Source organism: Somniosus microcephalus, chromosome 4 (assembly GCF_052327205.1).
Source record: "Somniosus microcephalus isolate GS21.2 chromosome 4, FLI_Smic_1.0, whole genome shotgun sequence".
NCBI lineage: Eukaryota > Metazoa > Chordata > Chondrichthyes > Squaliformes > Somniosidae > Somniosus > Somniosus microcephalus.
The window spans coordinates 157,435,650-157,449,099 of NC_140990.1; the positions used below are offsets into that span (position 1 = coordinate 157,435,650).

The 13,450-nt window shown below is 44.2% G+C and overlaps 2 protein-coding genes across 2 annotated transcripts in view; one reads left to right on the plus strand and one right to left on the minus strand.

Annotated features, from left to right (window-relative positions):
- The window catches only part of LOC147119946 (islet cell autoantigen 1-like protein), a 179,320-nt gene that overhangs the window by 157,216 nt on the left and 8,654 nt on the right, over nt 1-13,450 (plus strand). The gene's annotated exons all lie outside the window — the stretch shown is intronic.
- Nucleotides 633-13,450, minus strand: part of LOC147119948 (protein FAM117B-like) — a 330,525-nt gene continuing 317,707 nt past the window's right edge. Inside the window, exons 7-8 of the mRNA XM_085985390.1 lie at nt 10,462-10,582; nt 633-9,270 (exon numbers count right to left, since the gene is read on the minus strand). Of these exons, the coding sequence (XP_085841516.1) occupies nt 8,955-9,270; nt 10,462-10,582 (437 nt within the window). The 3' untranslated portion in view covers nt 633-8,954. The remainder of the gene's footprint in view (nt 9,271-10,461; nt 10,583-13,450) is intronic.

The following is a 13,450-nucleotide window of genomic DNA, read 5'->3' on the forward strand; positions in this document are numbered from 1 at the left end:
TCTCATTTGGTGAACATCCAGGTGCAACCAGAAGATCACCACCATCCCACAGGGGCCAATCACTTGGGAAACTCTTCACTTAAGAACATTTCTGTCCTGGTCAGTCGTGATGTTCCTTTTGGTCCTAACTTCAGCCATCCATAAGTAAATTGATACACCATCTCTCTGATAAGGGAGCTATAAATACTTCCAACTCACCAGAAGGCCGAAGATAACATGATCTACCAGAGAAGGAAAGAGACATCAGGACTTTCTTGGCGCTGTAGTCCTCAGATGTTCATGGTACAGTGGTGGAATGGGAGTGCTCCCACATATGGGGAAATAGTTGTGATCTCTGGCAGGGCTACTGGGGATGATTTAGAGACAAGGTACTTCCTGCCAGGGATGAAGTAAAAGCTGGTCAATGGAGCAGAAGTTAAGGCTCCTAATGGTATATTCAGAATGTTTGCTCTCGGTAAAAAATGCGTTGCACTGAGAGGGGAACCTGGTTATGTTCCAGCACAGGTCAGCAGATAATATTTCTCCCCGCTGGTATGGAGACCGAGATCAGTTGTGCTGTCCCACCACCCCCTTTGTTAAACACAAGTTTCAGATTTGAAAGAACTGACAGAAATTAATGAACACACAAAGCCTCCTGCTAATCATCCGCTTTACTTGTTTTATGTACGTTTCATGCATACAAAGGGAGTTTCCAGTTCAAAGGTTGTAATAGTTGCACTTCTCACCTGTTAAGAGTGAATCTCAACAACTCCTAAACATTTGGTCAGCAGCATTAAACTAACAAGAGTCACTGGATCTGCTTCTGCAAAATGTAGTCTTGGACCAGTAGAATGAGTTACTTGACACATAGACACTTCATTCCCCCCTCCCCCAAACAAAAATAACATTGTAAACTTACAGCTACCACCAGCACTTTGGCAAGCAATGCGGAGTGGTCTGCTTATATCTACCAACACCAGAACCACTAGTAATTTGTCAATAACATTTTCATCACCCAAAACGGGCAGTTCTCAGTCATCTTTGACCTCAACAACCAGAGGTCAAAGGAGGTCGGCAGTGATCCTTTGGTCTGCTACAATTTGTATTGGCTGTGGAACCGAGTCAGGCCAAGAACTCGACTGAATCATTTTAGGCACAGTGCCAAACCTTTTCCTTTATAAATGGCCCAGCTACATCATATTTAAAGACAGAAATAGGTAAAATCTTTGAAATGGGGCATTTTCCAACAGCAGGAAACACTGGATAGCTTAACGCACCTCCATCAGCAGAGCAGAGAGTCACCCTGCATCAGATTGGATGGCTCATCCTTCCACTTGAAGGGAGGTGTAGGGGAGAGAGCGCCTCAATGAAGCAAACGCATGGATTTTCAAGGGAGAAGACAACTCTGGCAAAATAAATTGAAACCTGTACTTCTGTCATCATGATGACTGGGGTTTAATCCTAGAAATGCTATGGCAAGGCCAGACAAATTCAAACAGATCTATTCAATGTGTGGATACACAACAAAACATTTCTATCATGAACCAGCAGTGGTTAACCTTTGAAACGTCACGAAGTAAAAATCTGGTGTCTGTGATGGATAACTAGATAGTATCTTAAACTTTATCTAGTGAAGAGTTTGGAAGGCTTGTAATTGGAATGGAGTCAGGATGCGGGAATCGAGAAGGATATATCATGCGAATGAGTGTTAGAAGGTGGAATCTGATTGATGGGTTTGAATAGTTTATATACAGAGCAACTGGCTAGAATGTAGAGAATCAGATAGTTTATATACTGAATGGTGGATTAATGAGCAAGGTAAAGACTAATCTCGAGAGCTTCAGATGCGATCAAACTGCAAGAGCAGAGGTACCTTAATCCTAGAGACTGAATGTGGGGTGACCATCACTACTGAACTTGATCCTGCCTTCACCCAAAGTCCACACACATACTTTCCAACCCAGGGGTCACTGGACAGCAATCACAATTGGGAATCCTGGCAATATGTCCAGAGGTCAATTCTAATACCACCCATTTTCAGCCCCAGTTGTAGACTCATCACAGACCAGAGATTTGACTTGGGCCTGTACAGTTCAGGACCGTACCACAAAGTACAGTTATCCACACAGCCATCGAGGAACAGCTATCTGCTCTTTATTATATTGTTTTATTTTCTCTTAGGTTTTCGCAGCAGTACTCATCAGCAATGCTGAGTCACATTGTGCAAGAAAATCAATGATTATCATTGCTGCCACAGGCTTGGTGGAGATCTCCAGTTAATTATTGGGAAAATCCAGAGCCAGTAAATTGCTCCATTTTTAAAAAAACGGTAATGTCTTTTCCCAGCACAGTGGTAGGCCACATCACCTTGAGGGAGGGAGGGAGGGAGGACAAAATAGGTCTGAATTCCCATTCCTGATTATCTAGTGGCCTTGGCTGGAAACTATCCACATGTCCATGTCGAGCAAGGATAGGGTCCGTCGCCAGCGGGGTGCCCCATGCAGTCAATGAGCAAGCCAATACTTGCTGCCCAGGCTCACGCAAGAGCAGGCACTTGGGTGATGTACCCAAGGGCAAACTGGCACTGATGGGACTGGGACGGCAGCAAGAGTCAAGGCCTTAAGGAGAGAAGGGGGAGCAGAAAAGGAAAAAGAAACAAACCCCTCTTTTTTGGTGAAAATATATGCATCTCTGAGTCACTAGAGAGTAACCTCAAGGTATTTTCCTGATAGAGTTTTGTATTTTTTTGTTGCCTAGCGACAAACATCATCCTTTAAACAGGCTGCATTCTTTTACTAGGCTACGCTGTTTGGAAAGTGTTGTTTTCATGGATCTTGTGACGAGAGAGTAAACTGCAACTACTAACCAATAAATGTGAGCATGGCCTGGAACACTGGTCCTGTCAAAACTATTCAAATTGAAATGTCTCCTCTTGGACATGGCCATAAATCAAGCTAACAAATTATCTGCAAGACCAAACAATTCTCCCCTCCCACTCTCCTGTGTAGTTTCATCGGCACAGCCCCTCATACTCTCCCAATCTCAGTTGTCCTACCAGAGGCTGGAAACATCTTCTGACGATAAGGGGTGAGCAAGAGAGAGAAGGAAAAAAGAGAGAAAGAGACAAAGGGGGGAGATGGAAAGAAAAAGAAAATCAGTCACCCCTGGCCACTCTCTCTGTGACTGGATAAAGAGGCAAGGCAGGAGGTCAGCAATGAGCTAGAAATAGCACACTATACAAGAGGCCCAAGAACAAGAACCATCGCAAGTTGGGGTTAAGGTTCTTAAAAACCGAAGTTTTTTGGTCATTGCAGTGAGGAAAATCTCTGAACTTTGTTACAATTAAATTCAGTATACCACCTGGCCGAGCCCAGTGAAAACAGCTGCCTGATTTTTAGGCCAAAGCTTAATTTCTCTGCCCAGCAAATGTTCTGCTGGTGGGCACTATATCCTTTTGCAGACCTTCAATGGGGAATTTATGAGGAATAAATAAGATATGAATGGCAGTTTAATTTCTTTCTGCTACAGTGCTGGAGCCATCAAGCAACTACTGATTTATTAGTGTTATAAGGATGGAGTGCCAGAATAAATCTTAGGCAAATGGCACAGAACCAGTCAAGTGATGCTAAAGTAAATAAGTGAGGGTACTTCTAAAAGTAATTGATTGGTTGTGAAGCATTGTGACAGATCCTCAGGATGTGAAATAAATGTCATGTTCTTTCTTTTTCTTAAAACTTCAAACTTGGCCAGTACTGGGGTACAAAAAATAAACCCAAAGTTACGACAACAGATCCAGTGTGTCTCAAACATGTTAGTCTAATGCGTTGATTAGATTGTTGCAATAGTATTTAACGTTGATCTCGAAATCCAAGAGAGTATTTCTAGACCTAGTACACAAAGCTCAGCATAAGAAAAGGGTTTAGAAAATAGACATTACATTTACTATATAACTTTTTCCCAAACATACCAACAATTAAAACATTTTTCTTCACCCCAAATTTCTGAAAAATGCCAAAGCAATTTTAAGACATTTTAAACACTGAGGAGAAATTGACTGAATTTACCCAGCTTAGGTAAGTAAAGGCCTCTTTCACATGAGAACATCTCCTTAATGAATGAGAATTGGAAAGATTTTATACTTTGGGTTTAACCTGGTTCCTCCTTCCCCCATTGTTTTATTTTGTTCACCAATGGCTCTTGCCTCCATGCAATCCTCTTGAGTTGCGTAGGTCACCTGTGATTAGCTGAAGAGAGGCTTTGGCGGTGAAATACTGGGATAAGGTGCTTGAGACATGGCTGGCTCTTTATAATGTGTAGGAACATTTCAGTGTTTTCCTTGCCAGATTATAACAGTCCAGTCATCACAGAGGGTACTGCAAACATTTCACTCCAACACACACCAACTCCAACACAACAGCCATTTATTTACTCATTCGGAATGTCTATTGCTAGCCAAATTGCAATGCACAGGGCAGGTTCTCTGACTTCACAGGAGTCAGCATAATCGACACTAGGAACTTAGTAACAGCGAACCTCACCCTACAGAAGAGTGCTTTCAATCTGTTTTGTATGGAGCATTGTGGATGTCAGAATTGTGGATAGTAGAGAAAATTCAATACATTTAAGAGCAGGAAGGATAATGGAAAAGGCCAATATAAGCAACAATACAAATATTGGGTGACTACAAGCAGAAGTGATTGTTTCTAAGGGATGTGTGTCCATGTGCACAAATCACTAAAAGCTAGTGCACGGGTACAAAAAGTTACCAAAGAGGCTAATGGAACGTTGGCTTTTAATTCAAGGGGGTTCGAATTGAAAACCAAGGAAGTTATGTTACAGCTGTACAGAGCTCTGGTTAGACCCCATCTGGACACTGCGTTCAGTTCTGGGCACCGCATCTCAGGGAGGAGATACTGGCCTTGGAGGGGGTGCAGCGCAGATTCACCACAATGATACCGGGGCTAAAAGGGTTAAATTATGAGGACAGGTTGTATAAATTTGGCTTGTATTCCCTTGAGTTTAGAACATTGAGGGGTGATTTGATCGAGGTGTTTAAAATAGGGTAGATACAGAGAAACTATTTTCTCTGCCGGGGAAATCCAGAATAAGGGGGCATAATCTTAAAATTAAAGATAGGCTATTTAGGAGTGAAATCAGGAATCATTTTTTTCCACACAAAGGGTAGTGACAATCTAGAGCTCTCTCTCCCCGTCCCCCAAAAGGCTGTGGATGCTGGGACAATTGACAAGTTCAAGACTGAGATCGACGGATTTTGTTGGGCAAGGGTTATGCAGCAAAGGCAGGTAAATTAAGTTAAGTTACAGATCAGCCATGATCTAACTGAATGGAAAAACAGGCTCGAGGGGCTGAATGGCCTACTCCTGTTCTTAAGCTCCTATAGTATAAAGCTGCAGCTAACACGGTGAACCAAGGCAAATGTAACAAAGTTAAAAAAACTGGTAAGCACGGTTAAAATAGAAAATGAGTACAGGATAGCAAGAAATATTAAAACAGTCAAGTATTTCGATAAATATATTTGCTGCAAGAAGGTAGAAAAGGAACAGTGGGTCCACTGAAAGATCCCAACGGTGATGTGATATCAAGTAAACAGGGGATAGCAAATACTTATTTGCTGTGTTCACAGAGGAGAGCACAGGCAGTCTCCTCAGAACAGAAGCTACTTCTTCGGGAGGGGAAAAGAGGGAGAGGAACAGGGATAAGTGTTGATGGAAATTGCAGATAGGTTGAGGAAGCCAAAAGAAGACAAGGCACTGGGCCTGGAGGGACTATATACAAGGGCACCTAAAGAAGTGGCTTGTGAAATTGGTCATGTCCATGCCACTATCTTTAGGGAGTCATGAGAAATAAGAACCAAGTCCTAAGATCGGAAAGTAGTTAACATATCAATCTTTAAAAAGAGGGGACTACACAGGGATAGAGCGCACATCCCAGGAGGTGATGAGTTTGTATAAGACACTGGTGGGGCCACACCTGGAGTACTAGGTACAATACTGGTCACCAAACTATAGCAAGGATATCCAGGCACCAGAGGCAGTGGAGGAAAGGAGACCTAGATTATTTAAATCTTCAGTCCATTTAGTTGCTGTGAGCAATGTTGACTTTAATTTTGTTTTGGGTGCCCGACCCCTTTAAGGGGCTGTGTGGCCCATGTGCGGTTTTTCCTATTGCAAGAGTTGCAGAGCGCTGTGCGGCCGCACAGCTTAATGGGAACATTGGCTGTGAGTATTTCCAACTTGTTCTAATTCCTCCAAGAACAGTACAAAGTGCTCGTTCCCTTGGGTGACTTGGCCGTTAGCACTTTTTTACAGCTTTTAAGTAAAGATAAATGACATCATCATTAAAGGCTCAGTTACTGTGTAAAGCTGATCTCCCAAGGCAATTAGTTGAAAGACTACTCCAAGATAAAGCTCTATAACAGACCCTACACAATTTCCACAATAGGACTCCCGCCCCAACTCAACTCGTCACTAACATATATTTCATATAATGGTAGGCTCCCCTTAATCAGTGATGCTATTTTGAATCAGATGCTCACCGGCTAAATGATCCTTGCTAGAGGTTGGAACCAAATCTCAATGCCTAGGTGACAGCTTCCAAACCCTCGCCCATCCACACGCTCAGCCAGAAGGGTGTATAACAGATGCTATTTTAAAAGTAATTCTCAAATTAGGGATTCTATCTGTAGAAATGTGAGGGTCGCTGTAGGACATGTGGAGGTCACTGCAGGTGTGCATTCTGCTCCAATATTACCATGTTTATGTAGATTCTGTATTTACCACATTCGCAAGGACTGCAAGGTACCATTGATGTGAGGAAGGGCTTCTCATACAATATATGTCACGTGTGTTGTCTATAAAGCTTTACAGTTGCGATACATAAAAAAACATGTTTAGGGCAATGTACCTGGGTATTTCAAGGTCAATATATGAAAGGAAAGAACCCCTCCCCCTCTACGTTCCCACAAAAACGTGTGACCATTTGTCAGTCATAGCAAGTAGCGCTCAAACTGCTCTTGCAGCTGGAGAGAGAGAGAGAGCGGGAGATACAAGGCTCCTTTCTGTAGAAAAGCTACCCACCCACCTCAACACTGCACCTCAAGCCTCCGGAACCAGACCAACCTTAGAGCTGACTAAAGAGACAGGGCTACCTATTCCAGCACCTAACACCCTCTGCTCCTCGAGCCCTCTAATCAGAAATTACCCTTTGTCCTATTACTGGCACCAACACTTTTTAACTAAAGTGTCCCTCACTGCATGCACCTGCAATTATAGCATGCACTCTATGAATCCACATCTCAAGAATCCTGGTACAAAATGAGACAAAGTGAAAGAAATCAGTAACTGGTAACTTGGTGCCAAACCTTCCTTTCTTAGTATTGGGGTGGCAAGAGTCCTTCGCCAAACACCAGGCAAACTTCCATCTACAAAACCGATCCTCACCACAGCTTAAAGGAACAGGAGTAAGGCCATTCAGCCCCTCATGCCTGCGCTGCCATTTAATTAGATTATGGCTGATCTGTACCTCAATTCCATTTGCCCTTACTGGCAAAAATGTCAAGCCAGATAATCTAAATTAATGAGCCCAGAGTGCTCTAATCACCTGAATAAGAAACATTTATAGTGATTGATAGGGAAGCAAGAGCAAGGGTGAACTTATAGCACTCAGGGTTAGATTCCCCAACCTTTAGATACTACGGGTAACTTCAACACTACAGTACAAAAATTGCTATTTGATTTGTTCAACAAATAGTGTGAATGATCATTTTTTCCACAGTTCTGAGCATATTCCAACACTTGAAATAAGGGGGGAGGGGGACAGATTTTTGTTTGCCAGTGAAAGAAATATAAATTGCATTTTGAAAAGCTGCAAAGGTTCACTCAGTATGCCAAGGATATATTGTGCATTTTAAAATCCCAGAAGGTTTGTTCTCAGCCAAAAAAACAAGCACCATCTTAAATTTTCAACATTTGGACTCAACTTGTGGTTCAACACTGTAAAACTAAAATAAAATGATAATTTCAGTTCGGATTCACCATATCTTGGGTAGATATGAAATCGAGCCGTTTCAAACTGAAGCAAGCACACTATAGAGGGTCAGTAAAGAGCAGTGGGGACAGGTGAAAGATAACCTTGCGGAATACTGGTCCACAAGCTCAGTTTGCAATGGTGTGATCACAATGGTCCGCTGCCACTGGAGGAAGAGAAAGGGAAGAGGGGCCGAGACAGCGAAAAGTCTTAACACTGTTTCACTCACTATTGTGTGGCTACCACCTCCAACACTGGTAATGACTCAACATGGGCAATCACACAGCGGAGTGATCAATCTGGGAAATCACCAGGATACTGGGTTGTGTCTTCTCATGTGAAATTGGCCAGTGATACAGTAAATATACATGAGCACAAATGAAACGAGGAAAATTTCCTGAGAACAGAACTACTGTAGCACTCGAGTGTTGCACTAGTGTAAAGCAGGCTTCCACTTGCCTTTGATTAACTTGGAAATGTTAACCTTATATATAATATATATATATAATCTTTATTTAAATGTAAACAGAACAGGAACCCTTAAAAGATTAGGCTCCACAGAGGAGGGGGAAAATAGTGACAGCTGTGGTCCTTTCAAGTAATGTTTTGTCCAATCACCTTGTTCAAGTTTGTGCCCTTCCACAGATTAGTCCTTGTGCCTGTATGGGGGAATAATCCACACTCTAAAAAACAGTATGCCAAACGTCATGCACCATAACAGAATCACCTCCCATCGTGAAAAGGTCTACATCCTGCTAGAGGAAGGCATTTCCTTAAATGTTGCTGTTGGGTTGATTGGAACCCCGCTCCCCCCCCCCCCCACCTCCCCTTTGCCTATACCCCAGGCCTGAAACCTTATTGCCAAGTTGTAGAGCTGCAGATATGTGATACTGCTGTAGGTCTCCCCAGCGAAGGCCTGCTTCACTGGTTCATTTCTCCAACTCTTCTGTCTGCGCTGACTGCTGGTGTACCGAAGCCTGCAGGTGGCCCATGCAGGTGCCTTTTGAAATTCTGTCTTGCTCCATATGAGTTGGCAGAGGGATAGGTTGTGCCAGCGATACCGTTGGTATAACTGCTGCAGGGACTATGAGGCCATGATTGGAGCCCTTCAGCGTAAGGTCTTGCGTGGGCAGGAGCGGCTTCAGGATACTGACCAGACAGAAAGCAGAGCCACTTTTTGGGATAAAGTTCACCTTGTTTTTATCAGGACAGAAGAACTGAGGAATTTCATGCAGCTGCTTTGGTCTGGAATCAAGAAAATACAGCATCAGGCAAAAGTAAACCAATGAATTTTTACAACGGTCAGTCTTCAAGGTTAATCGACAAACCATCCAGGCTCAGCCTGTTGCTATCGTCGTCAGCACCAGGTTTCAATTCGTCAGCCTTGGCTCAGTGGGTAGCACACTTGCCTCTGAGTCAGAAGATTGTGCGTTCAAGTCCCACTCCAGAGACTTCAGCGCGTAATGCAGGCCAACACGTCAGTGCAGTACCGAGGGACCTTCAGTCTGCCCTCTCAAGTGGACGTTAAAGATCCCATGGCACTAATTAAAGGAGGGCAGGTAGAGTTCTCCCCAATGTCCTGGCCAATATTTATCCCTGAACCAATAGATTATCTGCTCATTCATCTCACTGCTGGATGCTGTGTTTCCTACAACAGTGACTACATTTCAAAGGTACTTCATTGGCTGTGAAGTGCTTTGAGATGTCCAACGGTTGTGTAAGGCGCTATATAAATGCAAGTTCTTTCTTTCTTGCAACAAAAATCATAGCAAATTAATATTTTGTGATACATTTTGGTTGAGCACTAAATTGTTTTCCCCAGTGATAGACCTATAAGCACTAGTACTTCACCCTGTATTGCAGCTCTAAATGTCCTCTCCAGAACACAAGCTGGAAAGTTCAAGCAGTCCAAAAAATGTCATGCCCATCAACAAAGTTTAATTTGAATCCTAATGATAACCCTGACCACTTACAGTGCAGCAGTTTAGAATCAATTACAGACATGTGCATGAACCCAAACTAACAGGGGGATTTACGTATGTTAATGTCACAGACAAAAGACACAACCCTTAAGAAAAGAGGTCTGAGCAATTACTGGTCTGCTTTTGCACAGGTCCTGGCATCTGTTATGCAGCAGCCCTAGCAGAGGCTAGTTATTCTACTTGCTGTGGAAATTTGATTGGAGAATGACATTTAAAGAAATGTTATTCTCACAGAAAAGAGTAAAAAGCCTTTTAAAAAAAAGGGGAAAGTGAGAAAAAGCAAACCAGAAAAAGAATCATCACGGAATAATCCACATTTTGATGGTTATAGCCCAGTAGGATTCCAATTAATAGCTGTGGACGTGATCACAAGCCAAATGGAACCCTGAAACCCAGGAGTGCACTGAATCAACACTGACTGGCCTATACACTCCATATGTAGCCTCATACTTACGAAGTTTCCTCAAAGGCTTTCACCCTCTCACAACCTTCTGGTGGTTCTCGCTTGAAGTCGTAGCTGTTGTTTGGCTTTGGAGAGGAGGCATACTTAGGCAGTGGAGAGCTGGTCCCACTTTCTGCAACAAGACAGAAAACAAGATTCAGCATTTATACAGGCAAAGCTACCGCAGCTCAAAGCAAGAGGTTTCAACAGAATTGTTGCAAGTTTTATGTCTGCATTAAATATTCTCTCCGGCAGTCTTGCATTTAGGGGCAGCCCATACTGTCCAATATCCAAGTATAAAATAACGTAACCGAAGGTGTGACGGTAGGAGCCTCATAATTAGAGCTGGATAGTGTGTTTTTCACACATGCCCTCTGTAATGTATATACAGGTAGACTATCCTTTATCCGAAAACCTCGGGACCAGCCGTGTTTCGGTTTTCGGAAAATTTCGGATTTCAGAAGGTATTTTATAAGACTGGGAAATTTGTCGGGGGTGGGGGTCGGGGTCGTGCGCACGACTTACGCTGAACGAAAAAACTTTCGGTTTTCAGAGGATTTCGGTTTTCGGAAGTGCGGATAAAGGATACACTATCCCTTATCCGAAAGGGTGGGGGTCGGGGGTCGGAGAAAAGAATATCGGACGGGTCACTGTATTGTTGGGATCACTCTCCCGGTATACCTCCTTCACACTGCCCGGCTCGGCCTGCAATCTCCTACCCAGGAGGGAACTCAGTGACCCTCTGCCCTGCTCAGCGTAAGTCGTGTGCCACTCTGGTCATGTCGTGCGCACGACTTACGCTGAACGAAAAAACTTTCGGTTTTTAGAGGGTTTCGGTTTTCAGAAGTTCGGATAAAGGATAGTCTACCTGTACCTTTATAAGGGGGGGAACTATCTTTTACAGCTCATGTATACTGCAGTACCGGCAGTGACCACACCTGTATATAGCACGGAGTAGTAATCTGTACAGACCAGTTCCAGTGTGAGCCACGTTGAGTAAACACCTGTTGTACCATTCTCCTGCAGTCTGTGTCTTATTATGCACGGACACAACATTGGCGACAAGGCAAGTTCGAACCTACCTGCAACTCTGCATCACCTCCCGGGGATTCGTTCCTGGAGATCAGTGGATTGGAGGTCAAGGCCAGTCATCCAGCAGAGACTCAAGAATTGCGGGGGAGGCTGTCGAGAGCCAGGCTTGGCTTTCCAGTCGAGGTGGTCCAACGAAACGGGCTGGCAACAGGTAGTGCGCAGACCCTTCCCGGACAGCGGCGGGCTAGAGCCCGACCGAGCGGCACAGCAAAGGGCAGAGCAGCGTCGACGAGGGAGAGAGAGAGAGGGCAGAGCGCAGCCGGTGTTCAGGGGCCGAGCAGCGTCGAAGAGAGGGAGAGAGAGACGCGCAGAAACCCGCGAGGCGCCGCCATTGCCACGAGGACCGCCGAGAGCGGCGTTGGCAGCAGTGCAGGAGAAGCGCGCGAAACCTACAGGGCGCCGCCATTGCCACGAGAACCGCCGGGAGCGGCGTTGGCAGCAGCGCGGGAGGAAGGAAAGCGCGGGAGACGCCATTTTAAGCCATTGGGAGACGCCATTTTAAACCACACCCAAAATGCCGAAGAGTGGCAGTATCACCGCATTTGACAATGAAGTCGAAGATTGGACTACATATGTCGAATGAATAGAGGTATACTGCAAGGCAAATGAGGTGTCAGACAAGAAAGCATCGGTATTGTTAAATTTAATGGGTGCAAAGACGTATGGTTTATTACGAAATCTAGTAACCCCAACGAAGCCAATGGAAAAGAGTTTTGAAGACATAGTAACGATACTACAGGAACATTTAAACCCCACACCGCTGCTGATAGCAGAAAGATTCAAGTTTCACAAACGGAACCAGCATAAGGATGAAAGCAATGCTGATTATTTAACAGAACTGCGCAAACTATCGAAACACTGCCAGTTTGGAGCGGGACTGGCAGATACCTTAAGGGACAAGTTTGTGTGTGGGCTTCAAAGTGAAGGAACCCAGAAATGGCTTTTATCTGAAAAGGACCTTACGCTGGAAAAGGCTTTCAGCATTGCGGTATCATATGAAGCAGCAGCACGGGGCGCTGCAGAGATACAACAGAGACTGCAAGAATATGGCACAAACAAAATGTCATATAGAACAGAGAAGTGCTATCGCTGCGGCAGAACAACACACGACCAGAATGATTCTGGTTCAAAGACAACGTGTGCAGACAGTGTGGAAAAGTAGGACACATAGCACGAGTCTGCAGGTCAGGAAAGAAAACCAGCAATAAGAAACCTACCAAAGAAAAGTACAAGAAGGTACATAAGATGACGGAGAATAGTTCAGACGAACAAAAGAGTGATAACGACTCCGAAAGCAGGGAACTGAGTTGTCTGAAACTACATAATGTGATCACAACGGAGGATCACCGAACCATTTGGGTCACTCTCAAGATAGCAGGAGTCCAGGTAAAGATGGAATTGGACACAGGATCAGCCCTAACAGTCATAAACCGACGGGACTACGAGCGGCTATTCTCACACATACCCTTGAGAGACACAAAAATTATTTTGAAGACGTACACGGGGCAAAAAGTCTACCCCAAAGGAAAAATAAGGGTGACCGTTATATATAACGGTAAGGAAACACCAAAACTAGACCTGTATGTATTGCAAGATGGAGGATCACCATTACTGGGATGTAAATGGATCCGGAAAATACAATTGGATTGGCATTCCATACAGGCACTGACTGTGGCTGACAAAAAGGATGACAACGTCACACCTGGACGACTGTCAAAGATCCTAACTGACGCGAAAGAAGTGTTCCAGCAAGGACTCGGAACACTAAAAGGCATGACAGCGATGATTAAAATTGAAGAAAACGCAAGCCCAAAATTTTTTAAGGCCAGACCGGTACCTTATGCGATCCGCCCAGCCGTCGAAGCAGAGCTGGAGAGTCTGGAACATTCAGGTGTACTGTCCAAGGTAG